This window comes from Tetrahymena thermophila, assembly GCF_000189635.1.
Source record: "Tetrahymena thermophila SB210 genomic scaffold scf_8254602, whole genome shotgun sequence".
Classification (NCBI taxonomy): Eukaryota; Ciliophora; class Oligohymenophorea; order Hymenostomatida; family Tetrahymenidae; genus Tetrahymena; species Tetrahymena thermophila.
Window position 1 is genome coordinate 34,929 of NW_002476372.1, and position 18,636 is coordinate 53,564.

Consider the following 18,636-nt stretch of genomic DNA (forward strand, 5'->3'; position numbering starts at 1 on the left):
TGTAAAATTAATTTCTATGTAAAATTTATTAAATATACTAGAGAAAAACTTAAGAATAATATTATTATTCAATCACATAATTAATATTATTAATATTTTTTTTATAAAGTAAACAAATATTTATCTTTATTCAATGAAATTAATATACCCTCAATAGTAAGTAAGTTATTATAATTTATTTAATTTACTCTTAAATGAAGTAAAAATTGTCAAATATCTAAGAAAAAATAATTTATTATAAATGGGGAGCTGAGTAAAATACTATTAAAACTATTTTGTGAACTATTTATTTGGTAGATTACTTTGTAAATACATAAGCTTAAAAGTTAATAAATTGTTATTCGTTACAGTGAATTTAATAAATTTTTTATTTTACATTATAATTTGATTTGTGTGAATGTTGAGCTATAAATAAATAAATAGCGAAATTGTTATTATCTGAAACAAATAATTAATAAGAAAAACCAATTTATATCTAAAATTGTATTGGCTAGTTCTTAATTAATCAATAATCTTTTTTATTTATTAAATAATATTAATCTATTTCTCCTTAAAGTAGGAGTAGTAAAAGTCTTGTCAAAAGCTTTAAAAAAATAATTAGACTTAAAAAAATGATATATTCGAAGTTAGATTTTTTTTCTTCTCCTTTTTCATTCAATACAGGTAATCAATAAACTAAGAGAGGTACATTATTTGGTACAGCGCTCTCATTTTTTATCTTTGTGATAACATTATCCTACTTTGTCTACATAATAAAATAGTATGTTAACAACTAAATAGAGCCTACATTTAGGTCTTAAAGCTTCATTAATAACGACTTGATCTCAGTTCCACTTAGCAGTGACTTTGTTGGATTTAGATTTGAAAATGGAAATAATTAGAGCACATAATCCCCAGATAAGATCTACTTAGTTTATTTGGCTTTCTTTTTTTATAGTTCTCCTAATGATAATCAATACATACCACTAAAAGTAATCGATTGTACTAATTCTAATCTTAAAGGATTTAAGTGCCTTGATTTTACCAATGTATATAATTATACATTTTCTCTTAACACTAATTAGAACATTAAGTCATCAGTTTAGATCCTTACTTATGGTTGTAGAGATATTGATACTTTAAAGACTTTTGTTCCTAATAATTGCGCTGAATAAGATGAAATTGACAGTATGATTAATGGCATAAACTCTGTTTTAAGGTTTAAGCTTTATACATCTTAATACAATACTACCTCTTAAAGGATAGAGGAAAGATATAGAAATGCTTAGATTTTTACCATAGCGAGTTAATCCATAGTAACATAATTGAAAACTCAAAATTAAAACACTTCTATAAAATAAGGTTTAATAGTTTAAACAGAATCAAACTTTAATTCACCAATTCAATATAGTTAATAAGATTTAGGCTATGATAGGTAATACGCCCTAATATAGGTTGGAGGTGGCGCGTATAGCGTGGCATTAATTTATATTGATGAAATAGTTTAACAAATATAAATTTAATATCCTACATTGCCATAAGTGTTTGCACTCGTAAATGGTATTTTTTCTCTCTTGATGTTTACAGGTATTTTTGCTAGAATGGTTTCATAAAATTCGATAAGAAAAGACCTTTTCTTATTATTTTTAAAAAATATATACCAAGACAGTTATTTACAGATTATAAAAAACACCAAAAACTTTCAATAGGCAGATGAAGAAGTTGTTGAATCAAAAATAGATGAATAAGATGTGTAAGAATAAAAAGAATGCGATTTAGAATCAAAAAGCGATAAAGAAAAGTTTTGTGATTAGCCAATAATAATACCAACTTTTAAAAATAAATAGAAAACATTATTAGAATAAGATCAATATAATAATAGTATTTCTAATAACATAGAAAATATCATTTTAAATGCTTAAAATAATAATTAAAAAATTAATAACTAATCAAATGAATAAATTAATAATTTTATGTCTTAAGGAGCCTAAAATAATTTAAATATTAAATAGAATTTTATCACAGAGACGGAATCAATAATTTAGTCAGTAATAGGTGTCGAGTAGAAGAGTTTTCAAAGAGATTTTTTAAGTAATAATTCGCCATAAAATACTAGCTTGATGAAATTTGTTTTAAATAAGTAATCAAATTTTTAATAGTATTAAATGAAGGAGAAAAATAGCACATTATCCTAAAGTAGCTAAGTTTTGATATAAAATTTTAATGCAATTAAAACTACTAAATGCACATACAAAATAAAAGAAGATATTCCTTAGAAAAAGTAATATTCATTTTTTAAATTTATTTTGATTAAATATTTTATTTTGAATTAAAGTTTTTAGAAATCAGGATAAAAAGAAGGTGGCATCAGTAAACTTTAATTATAAAAAGTTGAATACTAAATTAAGAAAGATTTAAATATTTTAAACTTCATACAAGATATAATTCTATTGAAAAAAGCTGTCATGATGTTATTGACAAAAGATTAGCTAGCAGCGATGCACTTAATAGGTTGTTCTTAAAGTTTTTTAGAATTAAATTTAAGCAGTAAAAATTGCAATTTAAATTAACTAGGTTAATTTATTCATAATTTAGATAATTTTTAAATGTATTTTTAAATAAATAAAGAATACAGGAATAAGTTAAGCCATTATGAAATGTAATTTGCTATTTCATAATCGAAATAATTCTAAGAGTAATATTTATCAGAATTTTTGCAAAGATGTACTAATGTTGAAAATACAAGCGAACTTGATTAAAGAATTGTGCAGACTATTTAAAAATGTCATTTAACTGGCTGAAATAAACTCATATTCTTTCTTAGTTATCATTTAAATAATCTAATTCACTTCCATAGTTCTCCTTAAATTTTATGTATTATTTCCTACATTGAAATTAGATAAGGAGTTTTATATAAAATAAATAAATAAATAAAATTTATAATTTTAATATAAATTTTAATATATATGTAGCTAGATACTCTTGAGTAATTATTTCTCGAGTAGGAAATATATATTTAGTATAAAGTTGAATATTTTTTTATTAATTTAAAGATAATTTAAATGTAATAAAAAACAGTTCTGAAACAGGTTTCGAACCTGAAAAAACAAAAAAATAAGAAAAAAGTGTTTACTCAAAAATTTAAGTAAGTTTTATTTACTATTTTTACATGGCTTCAACTTAAATAAAAATAAATTAAAAATATAATAAATATTATAATTAATAAAACTATTATAAAAAAAAAACGATGTCATTTAAAATTATAAATTTTATTTTCAAAATAATTAAAATGGAAGATCAATTTAATAATTTTTATTTATTATATTAATTTAATTTAATTAATAGCCTGCTTATTTATAGAAAGAAGTGCTATATTAAAATTTGTGTTTGCTAAATAAAATTAACATTTATTTTTTTGCCACAAAAAACTAATTAAGTGTCACTTGATATTAAAATATATATAATAAATTGCATAAAAGAAAGAATTAAAATTAATAATTAATTAATTAAACATTATTTATTCTAAGTTAGACTTATTTTCATCTCAATTCTAGTTTGGCATTGGCAGCAAATAAAAAAAGAAAGGTACTCTCTTTGGGACCATTTTATCTTTGGTAGTTGTGATCACTACATTCTCTTACTTCGTTTACATTTTAAAACTATACGTCAATAATGAAATAGACCCAAATTTCAAGACTTAAAGCTTCATTACTGAAGGATAAATAGATATTGGTATGGATAATAACTATGTCGGTTTCTAATTTAAATATGGCATTTAACCAAACTAGAATTAGACATACTTTTAGTACTATGCCTTCTATTATTTGTAAGACCATGATAATTATACTATGATACCTTTAAATATAATAGACTGCGCAAGCCCAAGTCTTACAGGCTTTCTCTGCTTGGATTTCTCTAATATAACAAATCATTTGTTGAGCCTCAATACTAAAGGAAACTCAGGGTCATAACTATACATTTTCACTTATAGATGCATAGACACAGACTAAGTAAAGACGACTGTACCTGATAATTGCGCTAGCGAAGCAGATATCAATAATATGATTGATAATATTAACTCAGGTATAGAATTTAAACTATTTACTTCTTAATACAACACAACTTCTCAACAGATTCAAGTTAACTATAGAAATGCCTTTATAAACCCGCTTTCAAGTCAGTAAGTATTAACCTACTTAAAGTCACAGAAACAAATTACTTCTATTCAGTAAGGAGCTTTTATTTAGTAATCTACTTCGTTTTCATCTAATGGTATTTTTTCTCTTTTGATGCTTACAGGCATTTTTGGGAGAATGGCTTCATAAAATTCGATAAGAAAAGACCTTTTCTTACTATCTTTAAAAAATATATACCAAGACAGTTATCTACAGATTATAAAAAATACTAAAAATTTTCAATAGATAGAGGAAAAAGTTGAGTTAGATATAGATGAATAAGATTTGTAAGAATAAAAATAATGCTATTAAGATTCAAAAAGTGATAAAGAAAAGTAAAAATATTAACCAATAATATTTCCAGCTTTTAAAAATAAATAGAAAAGTTCATTAGAATAAGATCAATACAGTAATAGTACTTCTAATAACACAGATTATATAATAAATTCTTAAAATAATAATTAAAAAATAGAAAATTAATTGGTGTCTGTCTTGTCTAGCAGAAGAATTTTCAAAGAGATTTCTTAAGTAATAGTTTGTCATAAAATGCTAGCTTGATGAATTTTTTTTAAATAAGTAAAAAAATTTTTTATAGCATTAAGTGAAGCAGAGAAATAGCACAATAGCAGAGTAGCTAAATTTTGATATAAAATTTTAATGCAATTAAAAATACTAAATGCTCATACAAAATAAAAGATGATATTCCTTATAAAAAGTAACATTCATTTTTTTAATTTATTTTGATAAATATTATTTTGAATTAAAGTTTTTAGAAATCAGGATAAAAGGAATGTGGTATCAGTAAATTTTAATATAAAAAAGTTGAATACTAAATCAAAAAAGATCTAAATGTTTTAAACTTCATACAAGATATAATTCTATTGAAAAAAGCTGTCATGATGATATTGACAAAAGATTAATTAGCAGCTATGCACTTAATAGGTTGCTCTTAAAGTTTTTTAGAATTAAATTTGAGCAGTAAAAATTGTAACTTAAGTTAACAAGGTAAATTATTTATCATTTATATAATTTATTTTTAAATACATTTTTATATAAATAAATAAAGAATATAGGAGTAAGTTAAGTCATTATGAAATGTAATTTGCTATTTTATAATAGAAAAAATTCTAAGAGTAATATTTATCAGAATTTTTATAAAGATGCACTAATGTTGAAAATACAAACGAGCTTGATTAAAGAATTTTGTAGACTATTTAAAAATGTCATTTAACGAACTGAAATAAACTCATTTTTTTCTTTATTTTTTTATGTTTTTGTCATTTAAATGATCTAATTCTCTACCATAGTTCGCCCTACGTTCTCTGTCTGTATGATTTTGTAAATGAAATTAGATAAGAAATTTTATATATATATAAATAAAAATACATAATATTTTGAATGATATTTTTAGCTATCCTAATAATGATTTCAAGAATAGGAAATACATATTTAGTAGAATAAGGAATATTTTTTATAAATTAAAAAAAATTAAAATGTAATAAAAAGCTTTGTTTGAAACAGGTTTCGAATCTTAAAAAACAATAAAAATAAGTAAAAAATGTTTAATCAAATATTTAATTTTTAGATCAAAATTCTAAATTTATATATCAATCAATAATTTATCTATCTTATTTAATTTTAAATAAATTTACAAAATATTAAAATTATAAAATAGTAGAGTAAAATAAATCTTTAATTTTAATAGGCGATGATAATTAATATTAATAAATTAATAATGAATTTTTGTAATTTTGAATTTAATAAAAATAAAAATCTCCCTATTTATTTATTATAAAATATATTTATTTTTTAGAAAATAAATTAATTAATTAAATTTAATTGATATTATTAAAAAGAATAAATAAATACATTTTTATATTTTGCTGAAAGCTTATTTTAATTATTTATTTTAAAATTAGCTATGAAAAATAATTTTAATAAATTTGGCTCTGCATATAAAATTCCTCATATCCAAGTTAACTTAGCAAGTATAAATTTAATTTCCATATTTACCCTTAGGTTTTTTTCTGGTAAATTTTATATTAACTTTCTTAATTTTTTAAGAAATTTTAAGAAATTAGCTTCCTAATACTCTATTAATAAAGCACTTCATGCTGCTTTTAAAAAAATAGATTGATTCCAAAAATAATAATTGTCTTTTAATAAACAAAATTTATACTGAATGTGATTTTTTTAATTGTGATTTAGAATAGTAGAAGTAAGTATTACTTAGATTATTAAATCAACCATAAATTATAAGAAAATTATAATTAATTATTCACCACATACTATAAATTAGTAGCAATAAACATAATAGAAGCAATTTAATAACTTCAATTACTAATTACAATTAAAAGAAATATGGTAAAAAGACAAATTTCTAATAAAAAATAATTTTAAAAACACAATAAATAAATAAAAAAAAGGAAGGAAAATCTGATTATTTATGGATTCTCTAAAAATTTAAAAAAGGAGAAAAAATATTTAGATTAAAATCAGACATATTTAGTATTGATAAAAAATAATATACTAGTTCAAGCTTTTAAATAAAATTTAAAGCTTATGGGTTTATTTTCTAATTCAAAAGGTAAGTAAATCAATGAATTTTAAGGCAATTAGAGTCAAATAAAAGTAAATTAATTTATTATGATATTTGTATTATAGAAGAATCAAGAAAAAAAACAAGAAAATACATAACAAATAATCTAACACAAATTAAATAAATAAATATAGCAGTTATTTAATCTAACAAATTGAGAAAAAGCTTTTTAGAAAGTGATTTGTTTTTAAAAAAAAATTAAGAAAGTAAAATGCTTTAAATAATTTAATAAAAAAATACCATTTAGAAAAAACGAAAATAAAATTTGATTTAAAATATTTACATAATTAATTAAAATAATTGAATAATATGAAAAATATTATTTAAAAACATTAAACTTCAATAAAAAACATATTATAAAATAATGTATATATTTTGATGTTACTTATAAAAAATCAATAATAATTCTGTTTTGTTATAATTGCCTTTTTTTTTGGTTATGTAAAAGCTATTTTTATTAAAACCGGGGTCTTTTCAAATAAAAATTATGCTTATTTAGCATATAAAATCAAGTAAGTGTCTTTATTTTACACTGATAAATAGTTAGTGATTAGATTATAAATTTAATGTTGACATTAAAAAAATATATATAATAAATTATAAAAAAGAAAGAAATAAATAAATAGGAAGAATTAAAAAATAATTAAAAAAATAAATATACATGATTTATTCAAAATTAGACTTATTTTCATCTCAATTCTAGTTTGGGATTGGGAGCAAATAAAAAAAGAAAGGTACTCTCTTTGGGACTATTTTATCTTCGGTAGTCGTGATCACTACTTTCTCATACTTCATTTACATTTTAAAACTATACATCAGTAATGAAATCGACCCAAATTTTAAGACTTAAAGCTTCATTACTGAAGGACAAATAGATATGGATATGGATAATAACTACGTCGGTTTCTAATTTAAGTATGGCATTCAACCGAACTAAAATTAGACATACTTTTAGTACTACGCCTTCTACTATTTGCAAGATCAGAGTAACTATACTATGATACCTTTAAATATAATAGACTGCACAAGCCCAAGTCTTGCAGGCTTTCTCTGCTTGGATTTCTCTAATATAACAGATCATAAGTTGAGCCTCAATACTAAAGGAAACTCTGGGTCATAACTATACATTTTCACTTATAGATGTATAGATACAGACTAAGTAAAGACAACTGTACCTGACAATTGTGCTAGCGAAACAGACATCAATAACATGATTAATAATATTAACTCAGGTATAGAATTTAAACTTTTTACTTCTTAATACAACACAACTTCTCAACAGATTCAAGTTAACTATAGAAATGCCTTTATAAACCCACTTTCAAGTCAACAAGTATTAACCTACTTAAAGTCACAGAAACAAATTACTTCTATTCAGTAAGGAGCATTTATTCAATCATCTACTTCGTTTTCATCTCCGATATCTCATAGTTAATAATTTTAAACTTTAGATCGCTTACAAGCTTAACAAGAAGTAGGAATAGGGGCTTTTAGTTGTGCTTTTATTTTCCCAGATGAAATTGTTCAATACATAAAGATTTAATACCTCTCTCTTCCTCAAGTGTTAGCGCAAATTTATACTATTTTTACTCTTCTAATGTTTTTAGGAGTTTTTGGTAGATCAATCTCAAAACAGGTTATGAATAGCGAATTGCTAATGGTCTTTTTTAAGAACTTGTATCTTGAAAATTATTTACAGATATTAAAATCTAACAATATAAGTAATGAGGAGCCTTTGCAATAATAACCAACCTAATAATTACAGTAAGAATAATAAACCAATTTAAAAAATGATGAGTATAAAATCGAAGAAAAAAAAGGAGGAGAGAAAGTATATGATGAAAATTAAGAGTTTGATGCTAATTCGCAAGTAATTGTCCCATCTTTTAGAAGTAAGTAGAAGTCTTAATTGGATTACGATTTTTCATATAATTTACAAAGCAGCCAATCAAATAGCAATAATCCATAAGAACTAGTTAAGATTTAAGACAGTTTGACCTCGAGCTAAAGCTAAATAAGATCAGTTTAATGCAAGTTTAATTCAGGCTAACAAAATCCTAATATATATATTAATAATCAAGAGTAAAACTTAAATATCATTTTTGATTCAATTGTAGAGCCAGAATCTTGTAAATCCTAAGTTAGTTAACAAAATGAGCCTATTCAAACTGAGAGTTAAAAGTTATTCTTAAGTCCTTTAAACAAAAAAGCAAAATGCTATTTCAAAAAAGTTGATCTTTAACATAAAGACTAAAGTGAAAACAAAAAAGAAGAAGAAAATAATTAAAAAAACTACAAAAACTAAATATTGACCATTCATAGCACTTAATTTAGTAATAAAGTCAAACCTTTAATTTCTAATTTGAAGTAAGAAATTAATTAATTTTTTCAAGTTTTTCAAAAGTTATTAAAATTTGCTTTATTTTTTATAGTCTACCTTGTAGAAAAAAGCTTCAAAAAACGATTAATGGATTGAAACCAGAAGAACGAAACCAAATTGAAGAGTAAATTGAAAATGATATGGATATTTTGAATTTTTATTAAGATTTGCTCTTTTTGAAGAAAGCAATTATGCTGCTGCTAACAGAAGATTAGCTAGCGTCATTACAGTTGGTTGGATGCTCAAAATAATTCTTACAATTTGATTTTAAAAATCAAGATGTTGGCTGGAATAATTCTGGTAAATAAAAAATAAATTGATCTTATTCATTTATTTATATTTTTTTTTTCAGAAAAATTAAAAAGCTTGACTCCATTTGAAGTATAGTTTGCGATATATTAGTCTAAAATTCTGCAATAGAATTACTGTAATAAGTTCATTTAAAGATGCGCTAACAACAAACAATTAGGTGTATTAGACAAAAAAATATTACTATCTATATAAAAAACTATGAATTGTTGAGTTTTTTTTGTTATTTAATTGGTGTTTTAAAGCTTTATTTTTTTAAATAATTTACTTATAATTATTAATTATTTTCAGTCAGTAGCTGTTCTAGTTTATTAATAACTAAAAAAACTTTTTGTAATTCATAAAATTTATTTTTTTAAAATTCAAGCAATTCTAATTAATAGAAATGTAAGTAGCACCTTATTAATTAGAATTAAAAAGTTTCTAAAGCAATCGAAAAAGCAGAAAGAAAAAGTATATATTAATTTTGCTAAAAAAAGAAGATATATGCTAACTCTATTAATAAATAGTCAATTTATATATTTAAAATGTGTAGTTAGCAAGTATATAAATGCGTTAATTTATCATTGCTGTTTTTATTTGAAATAAAAAAAATGTTCCAGAAAAATTTTTCTTTTTTGTTATTCAATTATCAACTCAAAACTGGTAAAATTTTAAGACTATTATTGAATGATAAATTATAATTTATTGAAATAGAGACAATCAGTTTGTTTTTAAACCTGTTATAAGAACGAAAAATTTATTCTTTTATAAAAGTAAATTAATGTGATAATCTATCAAGTTTTTAATATTCAATAAAATATTTTATAATAAACACAATAATTTAATTTAAAGTATATATTTATGTATATATTTTGATAATTATTTTTTATGTTATTAAATTATACCCTCAAAAATGATAAAATTTTAAGACTATTTATTATAGGATGATAAATTAAAATTTATTGAAAAAGAAACAATGAATTTGTAATCCTGTTGTGAAAACAAAAATAATATAAAAACTATTAGTTAAAATCAACTTTTTTGGTTATCTATCAAGTTTTTAATATTGGATAAAATATTTTATAATTATTTCAATAATTTGCTTTTAGATTATTACACAATTTAAATATGTTCATAGTTACTACTGAGCTACTCACTCACTTGCTTCAAAATTAATTTATGGTTATTTTTGATAGTACACTATTTTAAATAATTAATCTAAATTTTATTAAACTAGACATAGATTATATGGAATCAAATTATGAATAAAACATTCAATCTGAATAACTCATTTTTTTAGTTGTCAATTGAGAATTCCAACCTATTAGTTAGTTTGAATATTATTATTGTAATTTTAATTTTAAAATTATGAAGTTAAAATAATGCTGATCAATTGAAAAAATAAAATAAAATTAATTTTTTTTATTTGTAAGTGAATATAGGATTACTTTTTTAAAATAAAATCAGAATACTTAAATTTATTATAAAACAATAATTTAAAAAACAACCAGTTTACATTATTAATAAAAACTAAACTGAATTAGCAATTAGTTATGTACGAAATTTTTTAAAGTTGTAGAGAATAAAATAGTAAAATAAAATAGATATGCTTTTAATAACGTGAAACTGTTTTAATATTTAAGCAGTTTACTTTTTTAATATAATAAAAAAATCTTTGTAGATGAATAAGTTAGTTTTATATATTCACAATCGCTTATACAGAACAGGCTAATTTAACATAATTAAAAACCTAAAAATAGGTTACTTAAATTAATTGAAACTAGTTCTATATTTTCTTATCTTACACAATATATTTAGTAAAACTAAAGATAAACTATGTAATATATACTCTATAGCATATAAAAGCTTGAGCTTACTTAGCTGCAGCTATATATCTTGATGATATTGCATTGTTTTACATAGAGTACATTGAATTACAAAGGCTTTTGAGCTAATTAATAGTAATATTAATACAATAATGATCATTGTTTGCTAAAAAGAATTGAAATTAATTGCTTTTCTAAATAAAAGCAAGATGTTGAATGCCTAGTTTTTTTGCTTGTTTGCTTATTGATATGATTTCTTCACAATTGTTCCTATATCAAGTGTTTTTTATATTTTAAGGCATATATTTTTTATTTTAATACACAGAAATGGAAGTAGAAGAAGGAAGGATGACAATATTAATAATAAAAATAAGTGAATATAAATTAATATAATAGTAATATTTGTTGTTCAATTTACCTATTATATATTTTTGTATGTAGTAAGCAGTAAATCTATATAGAATATTATTTTTAAACAATAAAAAAAGTAAGATTGTAACTTTTAATAATTTCTTTGAAACTAAAGATTATAAGAACTAACAGATAGGAAAATAAATAAGTAATCGACAACCTATGAAGAATTAAATAAAAAATGCTGACCTTTTTCTACTTTAAATTCTAATAGCAATTGAATATATTGTTGATCTTAAGCCAATTTTAAGAGGATTTATAAGTAAAAAAATCAAAGTAAGTTGAATTTATTGAATGAATATCAATCGATGTAAGGATAAAAATAGTAATAAACAATTAAGAAATAAAGGAAAATAAAGAAAAATGCTTTAATCAAAATTAACTTTGCAATTTATATTTTATTTAGACAAGCAATTAATAAATAAATAAATAAAAACTCTATATTTGGAATATAGCTTTCTTTATCAATCGTCATCTTAGCGTGTGCATATTTAATATCATGAAATGGTTATTTTTCATTAATTAAATAAATAGAATCAACTTTAAGATATTAAAAAACTTCATCCCAGAAGATCAATTTGATATTTCATTGAGCATTAATTTTTCTACTAATTTTAATAGAAATTGTATAATGTTGAGCTTTTTTCAAGCTTTTATAAAAGCTTAGTAGGATTTATAAGCAAAAAAAATCAAATTAAGTAGAATTTATTGAAAGATAATTAATATAAATAGAAATTAACAATTAATAAATAAACGAAATTAAAGAAAAATGCTTTATTCAAAATTAGATTTATTTTCTTCACAATTCACATTTTACATAGGCAACAAGCACACAAAAAGGGGCACTTTATTTGGAATATTACTTTCTTTATCAATAATAGTCTTAGCATGTGCATATTTGATATACATGATATGGTAATTCTTCACTAACTAAATAGAACCAACTTTTAGATCATAAAGCTTCATTACAGAAGACAAAATTGATATTCCGTTGAGCAACAGTATGGTAGGGTTCAGATTTGAGTAAGGCTAAGATTCAGGAAACCAAGAAATTTAACAAAACAAAACTTATTTAGTATACATAGCATATTTGTATTATAATAGTCCAAACTTTTCTTCATTTATTCCTCTAAATGTCACTGAATGCACTGATCCTAACCTTTAAGGGTTCAATTGTCTAGATTTTTCAAATGTTTCTAATTATACGCTATCTCTAAGCACAAAAAGTAATCTTAAATCTACAATTGAAATATTCATGTATGGCTGCTTAGATCTTGATAGTTTAAAAACTACTATTCCTGATAACTGCGCCACTTAAAATGAAATAGATAGTGTTATAAATGGTGTTAATGCTGTTTTAAAATTTAAACTATTCACTTCTTAATACAATACCACGTCTTAAGAAATATAAGTTAACTATAGAAATGCTATCGTTTACACAGTAGCCAATTAGGCTATACTTACTTAATTAAAAACTTAAAAATAGGTTACCTAAATTAAGTAGGGATTAATAGTTTAATCGAACTCTGTGTTTTCTTCTCCAATACAATATGTTTAGCAAGATTAAGGATATGATAGGCAATATGCTCTTTAGTAAATAAAAGCTGGTGCTTATAGCACTGCAGTTATATATTTAGACGAGATTGTCTAGTAGATTTAAATATAATATCCTACATTACCTTAGGTTTTTGCTCTAGTAAATAGTACTATTACACTTTTAATGCTTTTAGGTATTTTTGGTAGGTTTGCATCTTAAAAGTCTATTAACAAAGATTTCTGTATGCTTTTTTTAAAGAATCTCTACTAAAATGATTATTTAGAAATCATAAAATAAGAAAATTGTGAATAATAATTTTAATAAGATAAAATATAATCGGATGTTAAAAATCAGGAGGAATATGATGGTTAAAAAAATAGAGTAAATGAAGATCTACAGGAAAATTATAGTTAGCCTATTTTTATTCCTGCTTTTGCTAATAAGTAAAAGGCACTTTTAGATTTAGAATAAACATTTAATACTAATTAAATTAATCTTGAAACTTAAAATAACAAAATGACTGATCAGCATTAAAAATGTGATGATGGATATAAGTTTAAGCAAGAAATAGAATAATAGTAAGAATTTGAAAAATTTAATGCTGAATAACTTATCACTTCGTAGAAAGCAGAAAAGAACAATAAGTAAAGTTAATTCTTAAACAATTATAATTTATAAGAATCAATATCATATGGATCTCCGACAAACTAATTAAGTAATAACTAAAAAGATTAAAGCTTGATTAACTCAAATAATTTCATTTTATCAAGCAAATAAACGTTTGTGAAGAAAAAATTCTTTTTCAAACAATTTTCAAAAACTGAAAATCATTAAAAGAGCTAAAAAACTGATTTGAAGAGTAACAAATATATTTAAATTCTAGAAAAAATAAATGATAGAACTACTTCTGATAAATTTTAGAAAATCTTATTTAAAATGAAGTAATTAATTAATTAATTAATTAATTAATTTTAGTTTGTTATTTTTCAAAATAATATTAAAAAACTAGTGGTTTGTTTAGAAAATGTGATCATCCAATTAAGTAACAAAATGAATTGACACTAAGTATTATTGAAGAATAAATTAAAAAGGACTTAAATATTTTAAATTTTGTGAAGGATATAATATTTCTTAAGAAAGCCATCATGATGCTCTTAACAAAAGACCAACTTGCAGCACTACATTTATTAGGTTTTTCTTCAAATTTTTTACATACTGAGCCTTATAAATCAGATTGCAGCTTAGCACAATTAGGTATTTTTAGCAATCAAAATTAATAATAATTTTAACAATTTTTTCTTAATTAAGAAAAGGATAAAAAATTAAGCCACTATGAAATGCAATATTCTATTTTAAAGTAACCAAAATTTTAAATAGAATATTTTGAGCAATTCCTATAAAGATGTTCAGAACATGAAGAAAACACCTCTAATTTAGATTAAAGAATATTAACATCTATTATTAACAGTTATCAAATTTGAAATTTTATTTTTAAGTTCTATGCAGAATTAAGTTAACTTTATTAAATTAAATTCAAAAATAAAAATATTTTATCATTTCATAGTTAATTAAATAAACTTTTTTTTTATATTTTATGAATAAAAATTAGATTTATCATAAAAATATAATAATAAAAAAAATATAAATAATTTTAGAAGTTAATTCTAACTTTCAAAGTTAAAAAACTTTAGAAGTAAATTCTAATTTTCAAAATTTAAAAATTTTTATAGTAGAGTTATTTTTTAATAATTTTGGCTTTTAATTCTAATATGATTAAAATTACTATTAAAGCATCAAACAAAAACAAGTCTTTTTGCAAAGAAATATTTGTAAGAAAAGTTCTAATATATATATATATATATATACTCTTTTACAATAAATAATTTACATAACAAATATAAATCATCACTTATTGGTAAGTTCTTTATAATACTTAAACGATTCAAAGCAATTAAAATTTCTGTTTTGTCCTATTAGTTAATAAAAAATAAGACAAGTAAAGTAGAATCATAAATAATAGCAAAGCAAAGTAGAATCATAAATAAATAAATAATCAAAGATAAATAAAAATATGATTTACTCTAAATTAGATTTATTTTCTTCTTAGTTTTCGTTTAACGTGAGCAGTAGTTACTCTAAAAAAGGTACACTGTTAGGAACATTTCTTACTTTTTTAGTTATAATCCCTACTTTGTCATACTTTATTTATATCATGAGGCAATATTTTTTAAACTAAATTCAACCAAATTTTAGATCGCAGAACATTATTACTAATGATTTTGTTAATATCACACTAAGCAATGATTTAATAGCCTTCAAATTTGACTTTGATGTAAATTCAAATCCTAATTTAAATTTAGATCTATAAAATAAGACATTTTTAGTTTATATGGCTCAATTTTTTCAAAGAAATAATGATTCATCTATTACCGTTTAGCTAGATATCATAAACTGTACAAATCCAAATTTAGTAGGATTTATGTGTCTTGATTTTTCAAAGCTATAAAATAATTCTCTCTCTTTAAATACTTAAAACAATTTGTTATCTTAAATTTAAATTTTTACTTATGGTTGTTTAGATCTCGATCTTCAAAAGACTACCATACCTAATAATTGTGCAAACTAAACAGATATTGATAATTTAATTAATGGAGTTAATTCTGGATTGAAACTTAAGCTATTTACCTCTCAGTACAACACTTCGTCTAGGTAAATTTAAAGCTATTATCGAAACTCAATTGTTTACACAGTAGCGAATTAGTAAATACTAACATAAATAAAAAGTTAACTCCAAATTACCTCAGTAAAATAAGGTGCCTTGATTTAATAAGAGTAAGTTTTCTAATCTCCAATTTAATATAATCAGTAGGACTAAAATGTAGACAGATAATATGCATTTTAAGCAATCGGTATAGGAAGCTATAGTTGTGTTTTTATCAATCCGGATGAGATTGTTTAGTAAATAGAAATTTAATATTAAACTCTTCCCTAAGTTTTCTCTTTTGTTAGTAGCATTTTTACATGTTTGATGTTTTTAGGCATTTTAGGTAGGAAGGTCTCTTAGAGTTCAATTAGAAAAGATCTTTTTATATCATTTTTAAAGAGCATGTTCTAAGATAAATATTTATAAATTTTAAAAGATAATGGCCTTTATAATGACCAATAAGTCGATCAGGGTTCAAATCTGTTCTAATAATAACAACAATAATAACAGCAATAATAATAATAATATTAATAATAATAATAATAAGACTAAGATAAAGATAGAGACTTTTCTAAATAAATAGAAGATAAATCAGTCTCATTTAATGAATCAAAAGATGAAGACGAAAGAAGTATATCAAACTCAATTCCAAAATTTATGAGCAAAATGAAGTGTTAATTGGATTCAAATAATATGCTAAATAGACATAAAAAAGAAAATTAAATTGAATCTAACTAAAAAATAAAAAACTCTTTAATTTTATCTGAAAATAATTATTAAAAATAGGATAATACTATTCCAGAATTCTAAAAAGAAGACAACTTTATAGACAAAGAAGATAATTTTTAAATAAAACAAGAAACAAATTCAATTCAGAAACTAAATCTAAGTAGTTATAGCATAACTAAAAGCCAAATATCACAATCACGCTAAACTAAAAGTAATTTTAAAGAAATGATAACATTTGCCAATAGCAAAAAAAAATAGAACAATTAATCTAAGTTTGATAGAAAAAATCAAGACTAGAAAATTTAATCACAAGATTCTGAACAGAGCACATAATAATAATAATAGTAATAATAGCAATTAAATTTTAGTGAATAAGTACTAAAGTTTTTAACTATTTAAAACTCATCTTTATCAAATAAGATTTAGAAACTAATATTCCGATTGAGGTATTTATTTATTTATTATTTATATATTTTGAATTAAAAAATATTTAATAATTTTAATAAAGTCTATGTAAAAGAAAAAAAATAAAAAAAATAACAGGTCTTAATGATAATTAGCTATTACAAATAGATTATCAAATCAAAAAAAATTTGGACATTTAAACCTTTTTATAAGAAATGATTACTCTCAAAAAAGCCATTATGATCTTACTAAGTTAAGACTAACTTGCTGCATTACAATTAATAGGCTGCTCTTAAAATATTCTAGATTTAAATTTTAAAGAGTTGAATACAAAACATAAATAATTAGGTAACATTTTACTAATATTAAACGATTAATTCATTTATAAAAAATTATAATTTATCACTTCATATAATTAATATCTATTTATTTTAATTTATCTAACATTTAAATAAATAAATAAATAAATAAATAGATAAAAATTTAAGCCATTATGAACTACAATTTATTATATCACAATCTAAGTTGCTTTAACAGTAGTAGATTTAGAACTTTTTATAAAGGTGTTCAAATAATTTGTAAGACCTAAGTGACATTGATTTTAGAATTTTATCCTCACTTAATTAAAATAGACCCAGTTGCTGACTGATTCATTTATTAAATAATAGTAATATTTAAAATATTTAGAATTAAATTTTTTGCTTATATGTTTAAAAAATAACTCAATACAAAATATAAATTATTATTAGATAACATTTTTAAAATTTTTATTTAATTAAAAAACAAACAGATAAAAATTTAAGCCATTATGAACTAACTACAATGTATTATATCATAATCTCAGTTACCTTAACAGCTGTAGATATATTTAGAAGTTTGTTTATTAAAGGTGTTCAAATAATTCATAAAACCTAATTGACAAAGATTTTAGAAAAATATCCTCATTTAATTAAAATAGAACCAGTTGCTGATACTTTTATTGAATAATTGTAAAATTCAAAATATTTAGAATTAATTTGCTTACTTTTATAATTAATAAACTATACATAAATAAATATAACTTATTATCTTTGTTTTTATAATCGATAGGAGGAGGAGTTACACAGGCCTTAGATATATTAAAGATAATTTTATTATAGATAAATTTATATCAATTTAGAATGATAAATTAATCAAAACTAAAAACCTAAATTTAAACATATAAATAAAATATAGAAAATATTATAAAATTTATATATGTATGTGTATGTGTGTGTATGAATAGAGTTTATGGATTTAAATTATATTTTTGTAAGTAAGATCAATCAAAGTTATATATATATTAATAAAACAAATTTGAAATAAAAATATTTATTTATAATTATATCATCTTTACTTAAAGAGGTTTCTATCTAAAAGACTATTTATTAATTGGTGCTAAAATATGAAATAAAGATAATATCTTTGATTGAACATACTGTTTATTATATATTGTTTGTTTAATTTTAATATTAAAAAATAAAATTAATAATGATATAAACATTTTGAAGATAGTTTGCAAATTAAATCATCTTTAATCGTCTGTTTTTTGAGACAATATTTTTAAAAATAGATCGTCAAT

The 18,636-nt window shown here is 21.6% G+C and overlaps 3 protein-coding genes across 3 annotated transcripts; all 3 read left to right on the forward strand. All coding sequences in view use genetic code 6, as the record gives it.

The window, feature by feature from the left end:
• Positions 1 to 611: 611 nt before the first annotated feature.
• Positions 612 to 4,799, forward strand: TTHERM_000954061 (transmembrane protein, putative; the record flags this gene model as incomplete). The annotated part of the gene is made up of 7 exons (XM_012798119.1): positions 612 to 2,260; positions 2,315 to 2,553; positions 2,608 to 2,763; positions 3,033 to 3,124; positions 3,507 to 4,489; positions 4,627 to 4,682; positions 4,750 to 4,799. The coding sequence occupies 7 exons, from the start codon at positions 612 to 614 to the stop codon at positions 4,797 to 4,799; spliced, it is 3,225 nt and encodes a 1,074-aa protein (XP_012653573.1).
• Positions 4,800 to 7,414: 2,615 nt separating this feature from the next.
• On the forward strand, positions 7,415 to 9,655 carry TTHERM_00954080 (transmembrane protein, putative; the record flags this gene model as incomplete). The annotated part of the gene is made up of 3 exons (XM_001018031.2): positions 7,415 to 9,120; positions 9,186 to 9,433; positions 9,486 to 9,655. The coding sequence occupies 3 exons, from the start codon at positions 7,415 to 7,417 to the stop codon at positions 9,653 to 9,655; spliced, it is 2,124 nt and encodes a 707-aa protein (XP_001018031.2).
• A 2,775-nt stretch (positions 9,656 to 12,430) lies between these two features.
• TTHERM_00954090 (transmembrane protein, putative) lies at positions 12,431 to 18,375 on the forward strand (the record flags this gene model as incomplete). Its single annotated transcript, XM_001018032.2, has 9 exons — positions 12,431 to 14,139; positions 14,208 to 14,452; positions 14,507 to 14,555; positions 15,452 to 15,907; positions 15,952 to 16,030; positions 16,068 to 17,077; positions 17,140 to 17,384; positions 17,827 to 18,025; positions 18,126 to 18,375. The coding sequence occupies 9 exons, from the start codon at positions 12,431 to 12,433 to the stop codon at positions 18,373 to 18,375; spliced, it is 4,242 nt and encodes a 1,413-aa protein (XP_001018032.2).
• Between the last annotated feature and the right edge of the window lie 261 nt (positions 18,376 to 18,636).